Below are 22,540 nucleotides of genomic sequence, written 5' to 3' on the forward strand. Positions count from 1 at the left end.
CAGATGCAAAAGCCACATATAAATCACAGTGTGTATCCTTCTCATGAAAGCAACTACTTGCTTTTAGCTATGTTTGCTTATAGCACAAATTGCTTGATTAACTCACAGAAATCATACAAAACAGAAAGGGAGATGAATCCCACACTTTTCTCACTAAGCTTACAGAGAGATAAAATGATTTATCTACTCATTGTGCAGAGATGAAATGGGTACATGTATACATCTGTGTTGTAGCATCCATTTCATTTTTGATTCAATATGCTTCCTGGCATTTTGTTTGCTGCGGCTCCAACATATGAGAACTGAGGTGCTGCCACAAGCTTGTATTAGAATTGATTAGATTGTAATTTTCTCTTACATGCAATCTAAGCAAAGCAGATGCAGTTTCTTACCAAACCATCCCCAGTTCATTGCAAAACTAAGAGTCAAGTTGTTCCTAACTGCAAAGAACTTGATGTACTAAATCTTGTTTTCTTGCCTCTACTGCCTCTTCTCTACACTCAGCACATGGACAATCCCAATAGCCCCCGTTCCCAGGATTACTGCACATCGACTGGGGCCATTAGTAACTTTGGATGGGTGCTCACTGAGGACCAATGTTATTAATGATACTGCTGCTAATTAGAGTCTAAAGGAGGCAGAAAGGAAACCAATGCTGGATAACATGCTGCCTTAAGAACTCCTAATCTTCTCAGCTCAGAAGACTAGAGACGAAAGAACTATGACTCTCTTTGGTGCTCTTTGGGCAAACATACAGTGAATTAAAGTCCCACGGAAAACTCACTTATTTTGGGGTAAACAGAGAACATTGTAACTTTTTAAAAAACTGGGAGGCAGAATTGTCTTAAGTGTCAAAAAGGAGTTCATATGAAAAATTATTTATTATACCACAATAGACAGCACCAGAAGAATGCTATTTTGATAGTAAGATAAAGTAGTACTTATAGTATTAGTAGCTGTGATACACCAGTTTTGATTCAATAGCATACAAACTACTTGGATGTGAACAGTTTCCATGCAGTAGCATGGCTGATCCAATACTGCAAGGTGCTTAGCACTTTTTGCTCTCAGCAGAGCAGTTGGGAATTTCCTTCCTTTGCTGGATCAAGTACTTTATCAACCACTTTTATTTTGACTCTAATTGTGCAACTTTATTTTCACTAAATATAAAATAGGAGGAAAATACAGGGAAGTATTACTGTTTGTGCCAATTCATGTTGGGCATTGTAACCCATATCAGAACCTTCCCTGGCTCTTCCTGTACTGCTGTAACGAACCCATAACAACAACAATTACATTAGGAACATATTGAATATTTACATGTACCGCTGTATAGCTTAACAAAAGAAAGTTTTAGTTCTCATAGTAGTGTTCTAGTTGCCCCTACACCCTTTTCCTTTAAGGGTCACATGAAACAATGAAAAACTGCACTGCAGGGAAAAGTACACTTCCTAAAACTCAAGCACTCAGAAGCAAAAACCCAAGGAAAATGTTACCAGTTTCCGCTGTAATTATTATTTTATTCAGAAATGTATATAATATTTAGAGCTGCTTGGATTACAGCAGTCTTCAAAATCTCTGCAATTCTTGAAGTAATCAAGATAACATGAATGCCTCTCTGGACTTCAATATTAGAAGAAGGAGCAAATAGATTAGAGAACTGCAGTCCCACTCAGCAAGCATTTAAAAATAATGTTCAGGGGCCCGTTTAAATCCACAGAAAAGTTAGGAAGTTTAACAATAAGCTTTTTAAGTTAGTTATTGCCTACGGACTAGCAGATAAGTCCACCCTATCAGCAGAGCCCCCAGCAAGCAGTGATTTATTTGTAAAAATACAAGTGGCAAATAAATTGCTAGAACACATCTAGCAAATTATAATGAAAATCAAAGAATTTATGGAGAGGAAGGTCCCCGTTAGGACCACAACTGAATTTTTAGTCTCAGAAAATAGTTAGTCAAAAGGTAGGGTATCAATTGGTCTTCCCTCCCTAGACACGACATGGACTACAGAAAAATGCTTGCAGTTGGTGGGATAAAGTGGAAGACAAACACCTACTCAGGTGATTAACTCTCATTTATGCCTCTATGGGATGGGCCCATTAGTCTTCTGGGAATTACCAGAATGTTTATGTGATACCCTAAAAGGCTGTAAGAAGCGGGTTCTTGGAGCCCAGATCATCTCCTCGTATACCATCTTTCTGAAGAGGAGATATGCTTTTTTTAGACTTCTTTTAAAATCTACTACTTTTTGCAGACCCTGACACAAACAAGCCAGAAGTACTCACCAGTGCAGCGGCCAGTTGATGTGAACCTGTAGCCAGGTTTACAGTCACAACGGTAGCTACCAGCTGTGTTGACACATTCTGCATTTTGCTGACACACTGGTCCATTTTGGCATTCATCAATATCTGTCAATACAAAAAAGGAATTTATTTGATATGGTAAGCTGGCACTAGAAAGACATCAAAACCACTTTGTTTTTAGTGTAAAGAGTATTACCTTGCCCAAATATAGGAATTTCTTTCTAATTCTGAAAAAATAAATATATTGATGAAAGTAATTATTTGGTCACATTTGGGTATCTCCCCGAAATGATCTCAAACTCACATACTTCATTTGTAAAATTCATTCCTATTTTGAGAATTTATATAATGGTTTTCTGAAGGTGTTGGAGGGCGCATGAAAGGCCTGTTGCAACACTTCACTTGGGTGGATTTCAGTATTAAGACTGCGATCAGAATAAGTAAGCTGCTATGTCTGCATAGATCTCCACTGGAGACTATGAGGATCTCCCTTGATCATAACACAGCATGAAGATCCCTGTTGGGTATTAGTAGCTTTCAATGTAAACAACACCACGAAATTTTAGGCAAAAAATTTTGACAAATTTTCCCTCACATAACCTGCTGCAAAAAGAGAAATTTATTTCCCTAGAAGTGTAACTGTGTTTCAGTTAGAAGCAGCATACAGAAGATGCTTCTACTTGAAGCTCTCGATGCCTTGCTTGCAGCACCCATGTTGTCAGCAGTCATAACCCACATCAGAGAATGACAGCAACTCATACTGCTGTCTTCAGTTTCTACATTAAACTGACTAATACAACATTAGGAAATGTTTAAATTGGAAAAAAATTATCATGTGTTATATTATTTACAGAAATCTTTGTTCCATTAGAAAAACATGTCTTGGAATTAAAAAAAAAATTGTGCTCATGATCTGACTCAAGACTACTATTCTTTTCTTGGCTTTACTGTCAAATGTGAAAAACAATGTTTCTTCCCATGACTGCTGACTCATGCTCCTTCAAGGCCTTAGATGTCTGATGGAAAATCTGGTATTTTCTATACAAAAGAATTCAAAATGTCTTAATTAACACAGACCTATTACACTGATACCAGTATTTTCCCCTCATTAACAATGACTTGCAAGTGTATCAGATTTGCCAGTGTCTGAATTGCCAGCTGGTGAAATCCCATTTCTCTGAATGAGATCAGCACTCTACCTTCACAGATCAGTAGCTTGTCGTTGTAGAAGAAACCAACAGGGCACTCGCATCGGAAGCTGCCAACCATGTTTATACAGATCCCATTTTCACACACTCCAGGAATCTCTCTGCATTCATCAATATCTGCACGAAGAAATTTTTTTAAATACTTGTAAACAGCACTTCATGAAATCTTCTGCTACAGAATATGTCCTTAGCCATTTATCCTGAAGAGAATTATCATAATGTGAGCATCAGAATGTTCCCAATGGCAACAGACAGTGAGTCATTCCAAACTGTGGAAATGTAGGTATTTCCCATTTCCTCAGGTTCTGACTCTTCACTGTAAGCCAAGATATATCCTGCCACATAGGAATGCAGAGGGTAGGACACATCCTTCCTCTTGTCTCCCACCCACAGCCCTGATGAACCTCCTCATCTCTCTGAGCGTTACAGTGGAGTTACTGGGAAGAGCCAAACAGAGAGAATGTAACTGTCTTTGGTTTAATACAGGAGAGCATGACTGAAGGCAAACACTTGTCAGAATTAGTTTTGCACTGGTTTACCCTTGTTAATCTGAAAAGACTTTCATGTTTTTATGTAATTGTTTGAAAGTGCCAATGCCAAGTAACATCTGGCTGCCAACATGCTATTAACTAGATTGATCAAGCCAGGCAGCCAGAGTTTGCCAATGTTCTGTATACACCTGGGTTAAGTAACTGATTTTGGCAGAAAAAAAACCCAGCTGCTATTACAATAATATGTGTCTTGCCTATTAGGTCCTTAAATTACACACCTTTAATATTCTGACAACATGAAAGAGTTCAGAGATTCCTCCAAAGCCTCCCCCTTTAGTAAAAACTGCCACATGTACTGATGTACACGAGACAAAGAATATGGTGGGAAATTATCATTGAAATATTGAGTTTCCAACAGATAATGTATTTTTTTTTATTTTGCTGCTGGATCAAACTCTATTTCCTATATTAGATTCTGTAGTTTTGAGTCTTCTGATTATATACGGGATGAGTAAAAGTAGAACTACTTCTGCCTCTGAAACAACCACCTGGAGTAAATATACAGAACTTTAACGCAAACAGAAGAGTAACATCATGTAAGGACTGTAACCAAATATTACAGGGTACACAGAGCACTGTCCCTGCAGAGTGGGCACCACCTTGTTCCCATGCCTTGTGCCTGCAGATGCAAGGGACATGAGCAGCTGCCATGCAAAAGCAGCAGGTTGAGTGCTACAAGCTAGTTGAGACCTGCCAAGACCACAAAGCAGCGGGGAGAGCCTGTGATTCTCACAGTGTAAAGCTGTGCGTGCATCAGTCTCACCACAGTGCTGCATGCACTGGGATGTACTGGTGGTCTCTGTGGGATGGCCCTTCTGTTTCAGTTGGCTCCTGAATGTGCATTGCTCTATGATGTGGCCAGGCAGACGGAGCAGACTGCAACACTCCTGGCACACACGTGAACTGCTACAGATGCAGCTTTTACCTATGCATGTTAGCATGATCCAAGGTCTCCCTGCTGATGCTCATCATAGAATCACAGAATCATTTAGGTTGGAAAAGACCTTTAAGATCATCAAGTCCAACTATTAACCTAGCACTGCCAAGTCCACCACTAAACCCTGTCCCTAAGCACCACATCTAAATGTCTTTTGAATACCTCTAGGGATGGGGACTCAACCACTTCCCTGGGCAGCCTGTTCCAGTGCCTGACAACCCTTTCAGTGAATAGATTTTTCCTAATATCCAGTCTAAACCTCCCCTGGCGCAACTTGAGGCCATCTTCTCTTGTCCTATCGCTTGTTACCTGGAAGAAAAGACCGACCCCCACCTCGCTACAACCTCCTTTCATGTAGTTGTAGAGAGTGATGAATGGCCCAATTAGCCTGAGTAGACTGGGCAACAAATTGGGCTAATGCTAATAGCTAGAAGGAGGAACTTTGCTTCTAAGAAATGACCTGGTAAATAATAAATACTGTACATTTCTGTAACTTCTTTAAAAATTACATTCCCCGCTTTACTAGAAATAGTTCCATCTAACTAGCTGAACACTGCAGCACAGCAACAGCTTAATGCTAAAGCACCTGACTACGGCCTATATGCTATCTCTGTTTCTTACAGGGCACATTATCTGCTTCTTATTTGCATTTTTGTGTGAATAAAAACAAAAGGGAGTCCCAATAGGGATTTACTCAACTCCTTGTCTCAGAATTCCTCATTCTCTCCCTCTTTTTGTTTTGCAATTTGTTACTCACGATTCAAATGTTATACACAATAACATATGTGAGAAATATTCCAGCTGAGCAGAAAAAAGGATTTTTGTGTCAAACCAATACACAGGGGGACTGATGTGAAATGTCAGATTAAATCTCTGCTTTAGTCTGAAGGAAAGACTCCTAATTCCTCTCAGGCCAAACGCTGGTTGGCCTTACTCCCAGACCTCTTATTCTCGGTATCTGTGCCCTGTTCATGTAGGCCTGATTACAGTTTCTTTGGAGCTTATGTTGCCTTGATTACAAGCAGGAATTATCATTGCGGCCAGCTAGGAGGAGCTGGGCAGAAAGTTTGCAGGCTCAGACTTAAACGGAGGGCTAAACTCCATTACACTGTTTAGTCGTTATTCCTCCCATGAAAAAAATAATTGGGAAAACAAACCTTCCCTCTTCCCTGGGCAGAGGTAGCATGGAATTTAGTTCAAAACAGAAATTACGACTCACCAACTGGTAATCCTGTATAAATGTCAATGAAGAAGCCAGGCCTTTGACTTCCACAGAGCGTGGAGAATTCATCTGCAACAGGAAAATAAAGCAGCGATTATAGTATTTAGAATTAATCCACACTCAAAAATTCATTACATCCTTTGCCCAAGAAAATTCTTCTACTCTTTCAGCACCTGCAGGGAACACAGAGGTATGCAGACCCTTCCCCGACGTTCACCATATGATGCCCTTAGTATGCACTTGGGTTCTCATTCAAAGGCCATTGAAATCAGCAAATAAAAAGATGTAGAGGGCTTGGGATCACATGCTGACTTTTCTTTGCATATGCTTATGTCTGTGCATTACAGTCCAGATCTGATTTTTAAAAACCTGAACTGTAAGTTGGAAGTTACTTAAATAAGTGTCTAGGAAGTTTGTTCTTGAAGCAAACCACCTCGAACCAGAGTGGGATGTCCTGGGCTCAACTCTGCAGAGTCTTACCCAGTGTGGAGGAGTCCTGTATGCCCATACAATTAGCGCAGAAACTCCTACATCTTACATTTAGCTGCTTGACACAGATCATTCTCAGAGGAGACCAAGGTACCTCTGTAAACCTATGGCTACCACAAACGCTACCACAAAGGCACAGCACAGCAGACACCACATTTGTTGGAGCAATGCCAGTAAAACCTTGCCTCGACACTGGATCAACAAGCATTCGCAAAGAGACAGATTAACCAATACAGAGCATGAAGCCTCCCAGACAAGGAAACTGTCACAAAGGAGGCATGGCCCAGCAGCATGAACACAAACCACTCCACATATGCCTTCATTGTGACTGGGGCTGATCACCTCCAAGCCAAAAATTAATTAATCCCTTCATTTTAGACACAGAAGAGGAGACAAAGACGTAGCACCTCTTACAACGTTACACCCACTAATAGTAATTATGATGTTACCAAGGCTTTCAAATAGCTTTACAATGCAAAAACGTACCAGTGCTTGGAATAGGACACTGTTCACAAGGCTTATTCCACGCACGTCCAATGTTGTAGGAGCAGCAGCACATTTTCTTGGTCATATTAAAGAGCAGCTCACCATCACAGGTTTGATTGTCAGCATAGTAATTTCTATAACACAGACTTCTTCTCATATCTGTGAAAATGAAGAAAAACATGGGCCAATGCATTAGCAACTCTTATGGGAGATGATGTACCTGAAGGGTTTAGGAGATCCCTCCTTCAAATGAATACTTTTTAAACCCCTGTCAAGTAGATGCTGCAGCACTGCACAGTACTACAGAACAGCTTGTCCCTAGATTACTCTAAAAGTATGAAAAAGTGTTCGCAATACAAACAGTCAAGAGCAACCGACACGGCTGTAACACTGATCAGATTCATCAAAGGATTTAATATTGGCCTTTTGCCCAACACTGAAACAACATCAGTTTGTTTATGGTTCCCCCTAAGAACTGTACACAGCTTGTGACTTCATTCTATGAAGTCTAAGCAATTTTAATAGTGTTTCACATGTAGAAGCTTTTAAAGCTGAAGTGAAACTTGGAAGGGATGAACATAGAAAGTATCACATTAAAGGAGAAATTCTGATGAGGTACTGAAAGATCTGTATTAAAAGTGATCTGACTTGCTTTATTTAATAAAATTAATGAAAGAAGCTTGGTCTTTCATTTAGTTAATTCTTGTGCAACTGAATTCAGAGAAATAGTTCTGATTTGTGCCTGGTAAAGCCCTGGCCCAAAGCACTAAGATAAAGCTTTTTATAACAAAACAAAAAAACCCCACAACCCATACCCATGCAGTTGTTTCCTCCATTGACTTGCATGTAATCAGGAGGACAGATGCAGGTGTAGTTCCCAACCGTATTGTAACATGTGCCGGGTCCACAAATGCCAGGTGTTTCACACTCATTCACATCTACAAGAGAACAGAAAAGCAGTTGAGTGGCCACAGAAGCTTTCTCATTGTGATCCTGAGAATGAAAACATCTCAATAACGCCTGAGGTACAAAGGTACTAGTGGAGGACAGCTAAAGGGGCTCTGAGTGAAGACATGGTAGAGTAAAGCCCGCACAGAGAAGGAAGTGGTGGCACAGGTGGCCATGGAAAGCCTGGCTGTGATGCAAAGATGGGAACTCTGATATGTCTAGGCAGCTCAGAGACAGCAATTTGGTTTTTTTGCACCTGTTGCACAAACGTAGTATTTGAGGATCTCACCCATTCTGGATTCTCAGATCTGGACAAGAACCAAAGCTGTTCCCTGTGGAGTGTCCATCTCAATAAGTAATGATGCTAAAACAGACTGACTGGATGGTTCAGGTCTGTTTGACTGGGGAAAGTGAGCAACTTTCCCAGCACAAGATGTCACGTTTACTTCATCAAGAGACTTTAACCTTTGTTTAAAAAACCCCAACCAAACCCAAACAAAACACCTCCCCCTAAACACCACTGTTCCTAAAAATTCAAAAGTATTTCACTAGCCTTACCATTTTAAAGTATCTTTGACACACCACCAAGGACAAACATAGAGGTAGATTTCCTCTTTAACATTGTTGAGCTACATAAGCACAATACGGATGAAGCACTTTGGTTCAGCCTTAATTTAGGACCTGAATCTTTTGTATTTCTGCAGTGCTTGGCATATCATAGGCACTATATTAACATTATTAACAGTCTGGAAGGCTGAAGACAGCCTGGGCAATGGGAAATTTAAGGACTTGATAGGTTGCTTAAAGTTTTGCATCCAGTACAACCTGACAGTTTAATGTAATGTGATGTGATGAACGTGTACTACTGACTGTACTAGGGGAAGGAAAATGTTTTGCAGTACAGCCAATATTTTCAGTTGGACATTGAGATCAGCAGGAGAGAAAATAAGCAGTGGAAAAAAGGCAGGGAATCACTGTAACCATCCCAGCAGACTTGAGGGGCAAGTTCGCTCTTTATCTGACTGCTTATTCATTATCCATTACCAAAGAGCTATTTTTTATAGCTGGTTAGTCAATTATGGCTCACTTAGAGAAAAATTATTGTGTTTTCTGGTTTTGATGAAAATTGGATCGTTTTAAACAAAAATTTGCATATAGTTCAACATGGTTAAGAAGGAATTTTCTCTCTCTCAATGCAAGACTTCAACTTGTTCCAATTTTCCCACCCCTAAGCTTGGTTTGGTTATGTTCCTTTTCAAGGACAGATTAATTCTTCTGCATATTGATCTGTCATCATTTTCTAAGAATAAAAGCAGAAGACTAGTTCAGTGAAGGCTACGTACCATCACACACTCGAGTCTCTTCATTCAAATAGTACCCTGATGGACACTGACACTGGAAGCTACCAAATGTATTAATACATTTTCCTCCTTGGCAAAGTCCAGGCAGTTCTTGACATTCATCAATATCTGTTCAAACAAAACCACAAACATTTCATTCATGTTTTTCCATTAAAAAACAACACTCACTGAAGAGTTTCATAATTTTAGATGTGTAAATATAGGAAAATTTAAACATTACCCTCTAATATAACCGTAATAGGGTTTGGTCGGAATCCTTCCCCTCCAGGACAAAGAACCTTATATTCAGCTGAAAACAAAATAGATTTATGAACTTAAAATAGTAGAAGCATTTTCAGCACAATTATTTTTGAAAATTAATCAGATTATTACAGTTAATTTATATGCAAAGTAACAAAGTAACCATATATAAACATTAGGTTTTACTCTGTAACATCAACTGCTATTCCATTTCATAATGTATTTTTTTGTGTAACAGCAAACTTGCTTAGAAGTGATAATAATATTCTGATTAAATAATCTTTTTGAAAGACTAGTGAAGTTTTTGGTTAAGACTGGTGGAAACCTGTCCCCTGCATGTAGACAATAAATGATTACACTGGTATTTGAGTTACTTGTCTAAATTAGGAAAAAAGTCCAACACACACTTATCGTTGTGTTTAACCCAGGAAAGCTGACTTACTTGTGTTCACAAGTGGGCAATGTTCACAGGGAACTCCCCAAGCTTTGCCCAGGGAGCAGCAACAGGAGGCCTTGGAAACACCAACTCCGATCTCATTGCTGCAGAAGGTGCCACCGTTATCTCCACGAGTTTTAATGTCCAGGTAACAGTTGCCAGATCGTGTATCTATGCAGAATGCACATAATGACAAACACATCTTATGAGAGAGGAAAACACATCATCTCAGGATGAGAGATGATACCTTCAAGATGGCTCTCATTTCTTGTAGGATGGCCAAAGAAAGTAACTTCTGTTTGTCCAGGGAGTCCCAGCTTTTCCCACTTAGGACAGTGGTGCCCCATCCCTTGGCTTTGCTGGACTTCTCACAAAGTAGGGAATATATTCAGCATGACCAAGGGCAGGTCAGCCAGGCCTTTTCTCATTTTGATTCACATTTTCACCCATATTTATACATCCTTCCAGTTCCAGAAACCCACTGCTTTCTCCTCTCCTTGATGTTAACAAGCATGAAAGCATCTACTAAATGTTAGGAATTTCAAATACATTTGAATTTGAGAAGCATCCCTATGCCCTCTTAAACAAACAAAAGCCAAAAAATATCAGAAGATTACTAAGCAGTTGGAGCCTAACATAAGAGCATTTCCATCGGTCATGAAGCTGCACCTAGCCAAACTGCACTCAATGCTCCAAGAGCATGGGTGGCTTTAATCCGCAACTTCATTTGCCTGCCATCTTGGTGCCAGCTGGATGTTGGTTTAAGCTTGTTGAAATTTAAAATTGTCTCATGCCTGCTGTAAATTGTGGACAGCTGTAACAAGCCCCAAGGGGTTGGTTCTGGCAGCCGGGCACTGCTGGCATGCTACATCACTCTGGACATATTCGCGCTGCAGTATTACAACTTCTAAGCCGGGGCAGTGGGGTGGGAGTTGGAAAGCCTGTTCCAGCCCTTTTCCATGACCTGGGACTTTATTCCTAAGCAGTTAGCCTTGCATCCCATCTGTGCAACTTCACTTGTAAACAACATAAGGAGTGGTCCCTTACCAACGCATCCAACTCGGGTGGGATTCAGCTCAAAATCAGGAGGGCACTCACAGGTGTAACTACCAGCAGTATTGACACATGTGCCACTAATGCAGGTCGTGGGATCTGCACATTCATTAACATCTGCAAGAAAAAACAGCACTTGGTAAACAAATACTCCAGGACAGTGCAAACCATCGATAGATCAAGTATCATATGCTGACCACCACAAATCCATTAGTTATGAGATACTGAGCTCCACAAAGCTCTGGAAAATACATACACATTTTAGAAGAACAGTAGTCTGAGATGAATTCATCATTTCATAGGGGGAAAAAAAAAAAAGTGTTTTTCCTACTAATCTATGAACTAAAATTCACACGAAGTACTAAAAAAATACTTAAGGGAAAAATACATGACAAGGTCATAGCTTACCATCAAGTACTGTGAATGGAAACTACAAGGCACAACGCATCTCCACGTGGGAGACGTGGACAGACAGAGGAGTTTGCTCTGTTTTTTCCCCTTCTTCTCTTAAGCCAATGGGATATCAGAGGTTGACAAAAAGGGGGAAACAGGAGTGTAGAAAAGGTGAGAAGGAGAATCCTGTGTTATACAGTAGGGAAGTCTATATTTTCCTATATCCAGTCTGATTTGTATAGCTTTTTAAAGGAATTTCCTAAGGAGCCGACCACAACACTAACAGAAAATTAAAAAGCATGTTGTTCAAAAGTATCTTTACCTGTGCAGTTACCACCACTTCTGTCCAACTCGTAGCCCACTTCACACTCGCATCGGAAAAGTCCAGGGAGGTTATGACAAGTACCATAGACACAGATGTTAGGAAGTGAACACTCATCAATATCTGATAGAGGAACAGAAGGGGAAAAATATGAGGTTTCCTTATCTTTTTAAGACACAGACAGAGAACGGCAAAAAGGTTCAGAAAACATGGATCTGGAAGCCAACTGCTCCTGCACACCATGTAACACCAGAAAAAATAACATGCAAGATTTATGTTTGGTGCCCAAGGAACCTAATCCATAACCTTTTTCTGGGGGCAAAAGGCTCTTTCCAGTGCCCCTGGAAGCCATGCCAGAAACAATCTGAGCTTATTAGTGGGCTAATCTGACAAGTAGCAAAATTAAACATGGCAGGAGATACGCTTTAAAGAATGAAGTTTATTCTAAATCAGCAGTCATGTGCAGAAAGCTGGACATCAGCAAAGGAAAAGCTTGTGCCCAAAGGTGAACTTGACGCTCATCTTCAGGTTTCTGCATTTGACAGATCTCAAGTTTGGCAAGTGGAGCTCATTTTTGTGCCTTTTGTCCAAAGCACTGCATCTGATTCTGTACTTATTGAATGTCGTATGCACTGCACAAAGAACAACCAATTTGATGCAATAAAAAAGTGTATGTTTACAAATGACCTTAAAATACTGCATTTATTGTACACATCTGAGACATCAAGGGAAGTCTGTTTTAGCAACAGGAGCTAGGCTCTCTATAAGCTATTTAAAGTTAGCTAAAAAGTTTGGAAGTAAATTGTTTCATGAAAAATTATGAAACCTAATATTGTTTTAGTTTACACAAAAATTCACTCTCATAAATTATTTCTCTTGGTAGATTACTAAAAACAATACACAGAACACTTTTCAGGGGAAAAAATCCTATTTATAGTGATGTACTTATGAACTCCATCAAATACCAGTTACTATGAGTTATTACTATGTCAGATGATATGGCTGCTTCTTAACTGACTTAACTGATTAGCGTTACATCAACTGAGGATTTCAAATGTTACAATCAAATGTATGACCTTAATCATGTTGGTGACATGTTTATTATTTGATTCTTGTGAATCTTTGCATATGCAAAGCTCTTACGAATGAGTTGTAAGAAGTTAACTGACAACTCACTTTCAAAACTGAATACTCATGGGATTTTTTTTTTTTTTTTGTGGTTGTATAAACTTTCTGCAAGGCTTCAAACTCCGATCCTGCACCTCACAGAAGCCCTCAAAGCATGTTCACTGTATTAGCTACCAAATCAGTGTTTTTCAGCCTCATATACACCAAGGCGAAGTAACAACTTTTTCTGTTTAATTGTTATTAATAAAATGAAGAAGCGGGTACAACTGGTCAAGATGAAACGGCAGCTGACAGCACCATTTGAATCACCAATCAGACCCACAAATAATGTGTCATAAGATAGGCTCCAAAAAGCTGTTCTTTCTATATACAATAGGTAGATGAACACCTAGAGGCCCATAATAAATGTATAAATTTAAAAAAGCAACTACTATTGACTATTTTCATGCAGTTCTCAATACAACCACAACTGCAACCAATTGTAAAATTTTTCAAACATTAAATATTATTAAGGCGGAATTTGTTGAGTGTTTAAAGCTTACAGAGAATTACCTTCACATGCTTTCCCATCTGGACTTGGCAAAAATCCCATATCACATTCACAGCGATATCCTCCAGGGGCATTGAGGCACTGCCCATTTTCACAGAGATTCAAGTTTTCTGAGCATTCATCGAGGTCTGTAAAAGGAAGAGGAATTGCAGGTTTAGAGTAAACATGGTTTTCTCACCAACATTTGTTTCAGCTGAAGCATGCAGTGTTCCAAGGATTTTAACTATCCTATTAGCTCTGAACACTTGCAGAAGAAATTGCAATCTACTTATGTGCAGAGGCTATTACATGTAACAGCTTGGTGTATTTCTGACATGTTGAAAATACAGCTTCTAATCAAAAGGAAAATCAGAGAGAAGCACAGACTCCTAAAGTAGCTACAGTTAATAACAATTGGAGGCAGTACACAGGGTCAAATTTAGACTCAGAATGAGCACGTGAATTTTATTATAGTTATTGTTTCTATTACAGCAAAGCCTAGAGGCAGCAATTGAAAAAAGACGTTTACTGTGCAATGAGCAAACATATGGTAACAGGCGGTCTCCATGCCAAACATACAAAACACTGACAAAAAGTGGCACTGAGGTGAAAATAACTTGATCAAAATTAAACTGCAGGTTAACAGCTGATGAGAAAAACAGCCTTGCTACTGGACTACGCTGCCCTTCAGATAGATTGTGGCCCTTATTCTCTAGCTGAAATTTTATACATCACAAAAACACCCTACTTGTTGCAATAAGAGTCTGGCTGGCCATGTGAGCTTGTAAAAGTCCATGGCTGGCAAATCAAAGGTAGTACCCACCAGGGCGAATGCTGCATGCTTTGGCAGAGGGCTTACGGAACAGTTGCATGCCCTAGTTTGAGTCCCAGCCACCTCTTGAATCCACGAACAATAAAGTATCCAAATTTAAAAAAAAAAAAAGTTCTACTGAATGCAGAAACTCTGTAAGCACTCCATTTGAAAGATACAGTTTATAGACTCCTGGAAATCATCATATGGGAAATTAACAAAAAGTACTGGGTTATGAAGGCCACTAAGGAAGCTGAATCAGATTCAAGAGTAAATTATATGGAGAGAATTAAACAGAATCCCAGCGTCCATTTATAATTTGGAATGATTCAAATTCAGCCGTAAACCTGCTGAGCTAGATTCTCAGATGCCATAAAAACCTGCTGTAGTTGATAGAGTGCTGCTGATTTGCACCAGCTGAAAACCTGGCCCACCAGCTGTCTATCACATGGCTTTATTCCAAACAGGGTCACCCTCCATGTAGCATCACCAGCAACACTAATATCCTTGGTGTAATAGCAGGGCTCCTGATGACTAAGCTTACATGAGCTAATCTGTTCTTCAAAGCAGAAGACTGAAGTGTGGGTGGGAAACATCTCTCTAGCAACGTTTTATAATCACATTTACAGTTTATAAAATAAGGTTTCAGAAGCAGCTACTTCCATCATTCTACATGTCAGCACTGCGTCCTGACACCATCTGTCAGGATGATGCCGTAAAGAGGGCAGACAACACACACTCACTTGTGGAAAGAACAAACATTTTTAGGCAATTTTATGAAGTAATTTTAATGCATGTGCCCTATTATTTAAATGTTAAGGTGGGTAGCCAATGGACTGGTTTACTAACTAACTAGCCAAATTACATGATCAAGCATTGTTTTAATAATTTTGCCACCCACTCCAACTAACAAGAAAGGCTCAATGAAAACTTGCGTTTTATCAAGTGAAAAAAGTGATTGCTTTAGACTAGGTATAATACACAGTATTTCTTTCAAGTTATGGCAAGTTAGGTGAAGTAGAAGACAATGGAAGATGGCATATTAGAGAATAATTTCCAATGTTTAAAAGCTATTTTTGTGCATTGAATCGTAGACTAACTTAGGTTGCAAGGTACCACTGGAGGTCATCCAATGCTCTCCTAAGAAAGCTCACCTGTACAAGTGAAGCCATCCCCAGTATAACCTTCTTTACACAGGCACCGGTAAGAGCCCATGGTATTCTTGCAGTCAGCATGTGGGCTGCACATGTGGGTTCCATTGGAGCACTCATCCAGATCTTTAAAATAATAAAAAAAAAAAAAAAAAAAACAACATTAGTTAAAAAAACACACCATGAATACAAACTTTAAATAGCGTATGGCACACAGAAGCTCTACTTTAAATAATCTTCCACAATAAAACCCACACATACGTGGGGGTAATCTGACTGGAAAAGCAGGCACAGCTTATTTGCAGCCCAACAAAGAAGTCTGACAAGGTAATTGTGGATGAGGAAGCTGCAGGGCACTCTCAAAACCAAGACCTGCATCTTGTTTTCACTGAATGCACCAGGAGACCTCTCACTGCCTCCCATCAGCTGTCCTCAAGGACACAGCATCTCTCTCCATGGTCCAGTGTGTTTTCACCATCTCACAAGCCAAACGAGTTAACGCTGATTTCACAGCTACCATGGCAGAGAATTTGCCCTCCAACAGATCATGTCAAATCGACCTAACAAGCTTGGTAACCATTTGTCTTCTCAATTTGCAGGTGTGGTATTGTTTTTTTTCAGAATTGCTAGGACCTAGTTTTGGTGTGACCTTACAAATAAATGCAAATGCATATGACCCTCACCTGTGCACTTGATACCATTTCCAATCCAGCCAGGGCTGCAGCTACATTTGAAACTTCCTGCTGTGTTTGTACATATGGCGTGTCTATCGCAGTTATGGGCTCCAATTTCACACTCATTGATATCTGTAAAAATACAGAGATGTTTGAAGAGTTCATGGATCAAACTTTCTCATATCCAGATAACTGGTACAGGAATTTCTCAACAAAGACAATGTGAACATGAAAGCAAGCCTGCATTTCTGTATAACATGACGTTTGAAAATGAAGCAGAAGAGAAATAAAATCACAACAAAGAAAAGCAAAGCTGCATGTAGCATATTTCAAACATGTGCTGCCCTACTATCTATTTTTCTGATAGGCATATAAAGCAGTACTTCTGCAGTTCACTCCAAAGTCTGGTAACTTTTATATTCAAGGAGGAAAACAGCAACTCAGGTTTTCCTTCTTTTTCTGTTGCGCTCAGAAAGAATTTGAGGCCACAGCCTTTGGGAAGAAGAGGACTAGCATCCGTAGATTACCACTGCAGGTGTTCAGCATCCTGGGATGTATGTTTGTCAAGCAGCTTTGCAACAGGTTGTGGGTCAAATTTGATGACTAAGAGCTGGTGTGAAGACCTGTGCTCCCCTGACTATAGAGAGATACCACTACAATGGTAGTGCATCTTGACCATACCTTAACATGACAGAGAAAGAAGACAGCTTTCCCATCTGCCCATCCTGGAGTCCACAGAGAGGGACTCGGGTGGCTCTACATTGCGTGGTTTGCTAAAAGGTCTCAGACGCAACTCTGCTGCCCAGGGACTCCTGGAATGCAGCATTCCCACAGCCCCCAGCGTATTTGCAAGGATGCTGATGAACACCAGCTGGGTACCACCTGCAAACCCCTCCTAGGATTATCCCTAGGCAGTTAATGAAGCCAGGTTCTGCTTTGCCAGAGACTGTGTGGAAGATGGAGGACCGGCTGTATCACTGTATTTAACGTGACAGCTCATGGACACAAAGCTCATCAGGCATGCAGTTTATTAAGAATGCAGGAAACCTAACACAGTGGAAAAAAGACAGCATCCTTGGAGACACCAGGCAGCAAGTCATCCAATCTTCAACATATGTATTCGTGCCAGCACATTCTATTTCAGTACTTGCTATTTTCACCTTATTTTCATTCTTGGGCATTCTCTGGCAATGTCAAAATGTATAGACAGAAAAAACCAAACTGAACTCTATTCTTCCTTGTCACAAAACAGTACTAATGCCCCATATAAGTACTTGGAGAATGTATAAACTCAGAGGCAAAGTTTTCAGAAATTACTACTGGTAACTAAAACAAAACTGGCAGGAATTTTCTTTACACATCTGAGCTATGGTTTTTGCAGTGTTTTCTGTAACCGAGCTCTCTCTAACTGTGCTTTACTTCCATGCAGGATGTAAATTATCTAGAGTTCACATCAAATCAGTTAATATTTATACCAATTTTTTCAGCCTTCCCAGGTGCCTTTGCTGTTGCAGTAAGCTAAATCATCTCATTCTGTACAATAGCTGATGGAAAGGGAAAAGATCACAAACTCTGCATGATTCCACACAAAAAAACCCAGCTCAGACCCCTCTTGAGAAGATGATTAAGAAAAGGCATCAGCCATCAACCATGTAACAACCTTTGGGGTTCTCAGCCCCAAACCCACAGACTTCAGTTTCCCTACCATTACACCTAAAACCAATTAGCTCTTTAAAGAGGGCAAGAGAGCGGACCCATTGGGGAAAGTGTCCAGGTACCATCTTAACCATTTCCTTCGTAACCCTTAGGTTTTTCTGCTCACCCTTCTTTAGACAAAAGGCTCTGTGTCCTTTCTCTATGCCCTGTACATGTATTTTGTCTTTTCACAAAGGCTACTCGTGACTCTGAGAAGCAGACAACATACCTCTGTCATGCTACAATTAAATACTCAAGTCCAGAAACTACCCAAACCCACTGTTGGTTTGGGGTTTGTTTGGTTGGTTGGTTTTGTGTTTGTTTTTCTTTTTAAGTCTGTATAGTGGAATTGCATCCAATCTTACTTTTCTGCGTTTCTTTCTAAATGAGGCATCACTCTGAATCAAAACCCCAGACGTGAGTATTCCCATAATCTGAATCCTGAAGTCTAGATATAGATCTAAATCTGGCAGCTGGAATCTACTATTAATGAATGTTGACTGCACCAACAAGCCTGAAAACATGCAAATGGACACTTGCTTTTTAAAACTTAAAAAAAGGATCAGAAGCAGATAATCTCAGAGCATATTTGTCTTTAGCATGTGCAGAAACTCATATGAAGATAACATCACCCTAAACAGGAAACTAGTGTCTGTCAAAAATCTTAAGGGTGGTCAGAAAAAAAACCCTCATTTTGGCTTGGACTGAAGGGAACGACTAGAAGGAATTTTGAGAGGTCAGCTACAGTATACATTGACATAAAAAAGCTGAGGCAAACACTCTATATTTTAACCTTTACATTATTTTAAAACCCAAACTGTTAAACCACTGCTAACACTAAGGTTGCACTGTATTTGATTATTTGATGCTTTGAAACATACAAACAATCACATGCTTCCTTATACCCTGTGGAGCGCAACAAAACAACACAAAAAACATCATCAGTGGAGAGATTTCTGCCAAGAATTTTTTTAAACCACCAGCAAACACAAACAGAAACTTGCATGCAACAGCTACACCGCAATGAAATCATGCTCAGGCCCAAATTTAAGGCAATCTAAAACAAATTTTCAACTCTACATGAAGTGACTGTGGACTCCATCCCATCCCACCTCACGCTGATCTGCTAACACTTTGCACCTGAGAGCCCCCATTAACATCTCTCAGTAGAACAGCAGCATCATGACACTGGTCCCCTTGCACTGGACACTTGTTCCCCTGTCAGCTCTTTGACACACACACTAAAAAGCTTGGAATCTTATGTGGGATGAAAGCTGCAAGCACAGATCTATATCCAAACATGGGTATTTTATAATGTATCAACTTCCTCAGATATCATCCACTGAAGTACCATTCCACATGCTTTGAACGAAATCCTGAAATCCTTTTCAGCTTTTTTCTGGGGGGGGGATCAATAGATTTCAATGCTTTTTGCCTGGGTAAAGATCAAATACGGAATGCAAAATACATTTTCTAATACCATCTACCTTTACAGGGACGTTGCAGGGCTTATTTCATTGATGCATGGAAAGGCTTTCAGGTACTTGAATGAAAGCTGATTGAGGCATATAAAATACCATCACTGGCTTCATCCCCGATTTTAGTTATTTTCCAAGCTATCTGCATTTAACTCAGATGTTGTTTTGTTATAATCCCTATTCTCTCCTTTCATTGCACAGCTGAGTTATAAGCCTAAATTTATTGCATTGCAATTATTTCCAAGGCAAAAGAAATCTCAGACCAAACACGGTCCTGTGTAAACGGGGCAGTGAAATCAGTGGAATTTATGCCTGCTTATACTGGAGCTTAATATGGATTTATGTTGCCGTAAGTATTGAATTATGGCTTCACAGAACGAAACAAAAAGGAGAAGTTGAGCTCTGTAGGGGAAAAATTAACTCAACATAAATATCTTTAATAAAAGCAAGAGTCCAGATTGTGCTGTCTGCATGGCAGTACAAACAGTACTACACTCTTAAAATACTCCCAACTATTTTCGTATAATTGTTTGAAGAGAAAGGCATTACTCAGTCTGAGTAAAGGTATCATGACCCAAAGAGCACACAGGAGGACACCACTCAAGTCAGGGTTTCACACAATGATGGCCTATTCCCATTGATTTCAGGGGGATTTTCACTATAGAGTAAAGGAGTGAGTCACTGATTTATATCAACCTTCTCCTCCTGCCTCCAGTATGAGGCCGTGACAAGCCAAGGAAAATAAAGACATTCCAATCTGAGACTGACACTGCATCCTCAGCCGGTCCCATTTGTGCCCCAGTCCTGCTGCACACATGTTCTCAGCTTTGTAATTGCACAACTCCCATTAATACTAAGGGAGTTGTCTGCCTACAACAGATGAGAATACGCATGATAAATAATATGCAGATCTGACATCATAACAATCCCAAGCACTCTGGGGAAAAAAAAAACCTGTCAGTCACCCTATTTTGTTGGCTCCTTCAGCTCTCTTCTCTGGACAAATATTTTTTCTCTCAAGCCTTTGGCAATTAATAAAGCGTCTCTCCCATTAATCACAGAGGCACAAATTTTTAGGGTTGTGGATATGCGGCAAAAATACATGTCATATATACCTGTCATGTTGGCACTGTGCTTGCAAACGTGGCAACCAAAGGAAAAAAATGGCTAGCCAGTATCTGCACAGCACATCTCTCTGCAGTCTGGAAGTATGTCATTAAACTCTAGCTAGAGAGGAGCATGGGGATAAGTCACTGTATTCACACCTATACTCTGGAAGCACCTAAGTCATTCCTCTGCGTTTGAACAGAATGAGAGTGAGCATTAACCCATGAAAATTCACACATTCATCACAAGGCATGAAATCCTCAAGGTACTCTGTGTACCATTTATGTTTTCTGTTAAGTTTCATTGAGGCTTCGATAATCTAGAAGGATTCTTAGCAAAGCGTGAATTTAATTCAGTCTCCGCCTATAAATCAGTACTCTGTGTCAGGAATTATGCAAATCTCTTAAGCATTTTCTGACTTTTAAATTTTTTTGGCGCTCTCTGCATATCTGTGTGTTTTATCACGCTGACATTTCACTGGTATTTCAAGCCTGGGCCTGATTCCCATAGGGCCAGTCGTCTGGTGGAAGTCACAAGGCATTTCCTCCTCCTGGGTTGCTGCCCATGTAATCACATAGGTAAAAGGGAAGGCTGTTCAGAGGGAGAAGACTGTGAATTTCAACTTAGCACTCACACAAGTAGAAAAATAGATGGAAAAATTCCCCTATTCTGATCTCTATACCTGTAAAATTGTTTTCTCTTTTGGAATCACTCTTGGATTTTATTCAGCATACTGCACCGTAAGCACCTCTTGGAGTTTCACATGGGCAGTTCAGTTCTTGCCTGCCATTCATCCTTACGTCATCCGCCTGGGGCACAGTATGTTATTGCTGGATAGATACCTACTCACAATACGCTCCTTCTGTAATACCCGCATTTGGCGGGCAGCATCTTAATATTATTATCTTCTGATATTTGGCCTGACACAGCCAGCTCCCAGATTCTCAAGGGGAAATGTTTTTGTTTCACTGATACCAGAACTCTCTTGTGCCATCAAGACTGAAACATAATGTATTATTAATGTCCAGAAGCCAAAGGCAGGGGTGAAAGGCAAGCACATTGTACAAGTCACAAAACATTATGGACCTATTTCTGAGGGCAAATGACAGGGCTCACCTCTCCCTTTCACTATATCAGGTGTCCTTCTCCGTATAACTGTGTTATCGTCAGCCGTGCAAGTATACAGTGCGCACTCACTCCTCCTTATCCACGATCGCCATCATTACTGGATGACAGCAAGTAATGTTTAAGCCCAGACTCCCTAACCTCACACCCCACACTAAGGCTACAGCTGAACATCTTCCACTAGTCTTTCTCCAAATGGCACCAGCACGGCCCTTGCAGAGTCAGAGCCTTGTCTCAGCCCTCCAATTCCCTGAGACTGCCGTGGAGAAATCCAGATGACTTTTAAAGCACATTTATTTTTGATCTGATGACCATCTCGGGCAACTTCTGCCCCCAAGTTCACATCGTTCAGTCTGACTTTGTGAAGAGTGCCCTAAGCCTGTGCAAGCACAGCTCCACCAGGAGCAAACAGGAGGTCTGCGCAGGCAGCCGTAACTGGCAAGGATGGATGGGAGAGAGTCAAAGAAGAATTTGTTCCTCTGTGAAAATATCAGAGCAAGTAAATCTAAGGCTCTACATCAACAGTGAAATATTGCAAATTTACAGGCAATACTCCAGAGTGGTGATGAATCACAAAACACAACGGCAAGTGCCAATACAGGATTTCATCTCTGCACAAGTACACGTATACTTTATTGACAGAAAAAGCAGAGACAAGATATTTGTCATAAAGCTGGGCAGTCTGGAACCAGGATCTGGGAAAACTTTGCAAACTTCTCTCTAGTGGCTATGTACCATTGCCTGCCTAGAAAAATCTAAAATGAACTGCTCTAAGTCAGTCTTGCCACAATTTGCCTTGTGAATGGAAATTAAACCATTTGTAGCACTTTGCCTAGGAAACCTGCATCTACAATGTATATTTTTGCGTAATTTTTTTTTAAATTATATTTTTG

At 40.2% G+C, this 22,540-nt stretch overlaps 1 protein-coding gene across 2 annotated transcripts in view; it reads right to left on the minus strand.

Moving 5' to 3' along the window:
* The window catches only part of FBN1 (fibrillin 1), a gene marked incomplete at its 5' end in the record, with an annotated part of 157,900 nt that overhangs the window by 25,001 nt on the left and 110,359 nt on the right, over positions 1 to 22,540 (minus strand). For both annotated transcript variants that reach the window (XM_082322558.1, XM_082322557.1), the window contains 13 exons: positions 2,286 to 2,408; positions 3,503 to 3,628; positions 6,219 to 6,290; positions 7,197 to 7,355; positions 8,012 to 8,134; positions 9,488 to 9,613; positions 9,726 to 9,794; positions 10,188 to 10,352; positions 11,229 to 11,351; positions 11,950 to 12,072; positions 13,630 to 13,755; positions 15,572 to 15,694; positions 16,252 to 16,374. In XM_082322558.1, coding sequence (XP_082178684.1) covers positions 2,286 to 2,408; positions 3,503 to 3,628; positions 6,219 to 6,290; positions 7,197 to 7,355; positions 8,012 to 8,134; positions 9,488 to 9,613; positions 9,726 to 9,794; positions 10,188 to 10,352; positions 11,229 to 11,351; positions 11,950 to 12,072; positions 13,630 to 13,755; positions 15,572 to 15,694; positions 16,252 to 16,374 — 1,581 coding nt within the window. The remainder of the gene's footprint in view (positions 1 to 2,285; positions 2,409 to 3,502; positions 3,629 to 6,218; positions 6,291 to 7,196; positions 7,356 to 8,011; positions 8,135 to 9,487; positions 9,614 to 9,725; positions 9,795 to 10,187; positions 10,353 to 11,228; positions 11,352 to 11,949; positions 12,073 to 13,629; positions 13,756 to 15,571; positions 15,695 to 16,251; positions 16,375 to 22,540) is intronic.

Source organism: Platalea leucorodia (genome assembly GCF_965183815.1).
Source record: "Platalea leucorodia genome assembly, chromosome: 9".
In the NCBI taxonomy this organism is placed as follows: domain Eukaryota; kingdom Metazoa; phylum Chordata; class Aves; order Pelecaniformes; family Threskiornithidae; genus Platalea; species Platalea leucorodia.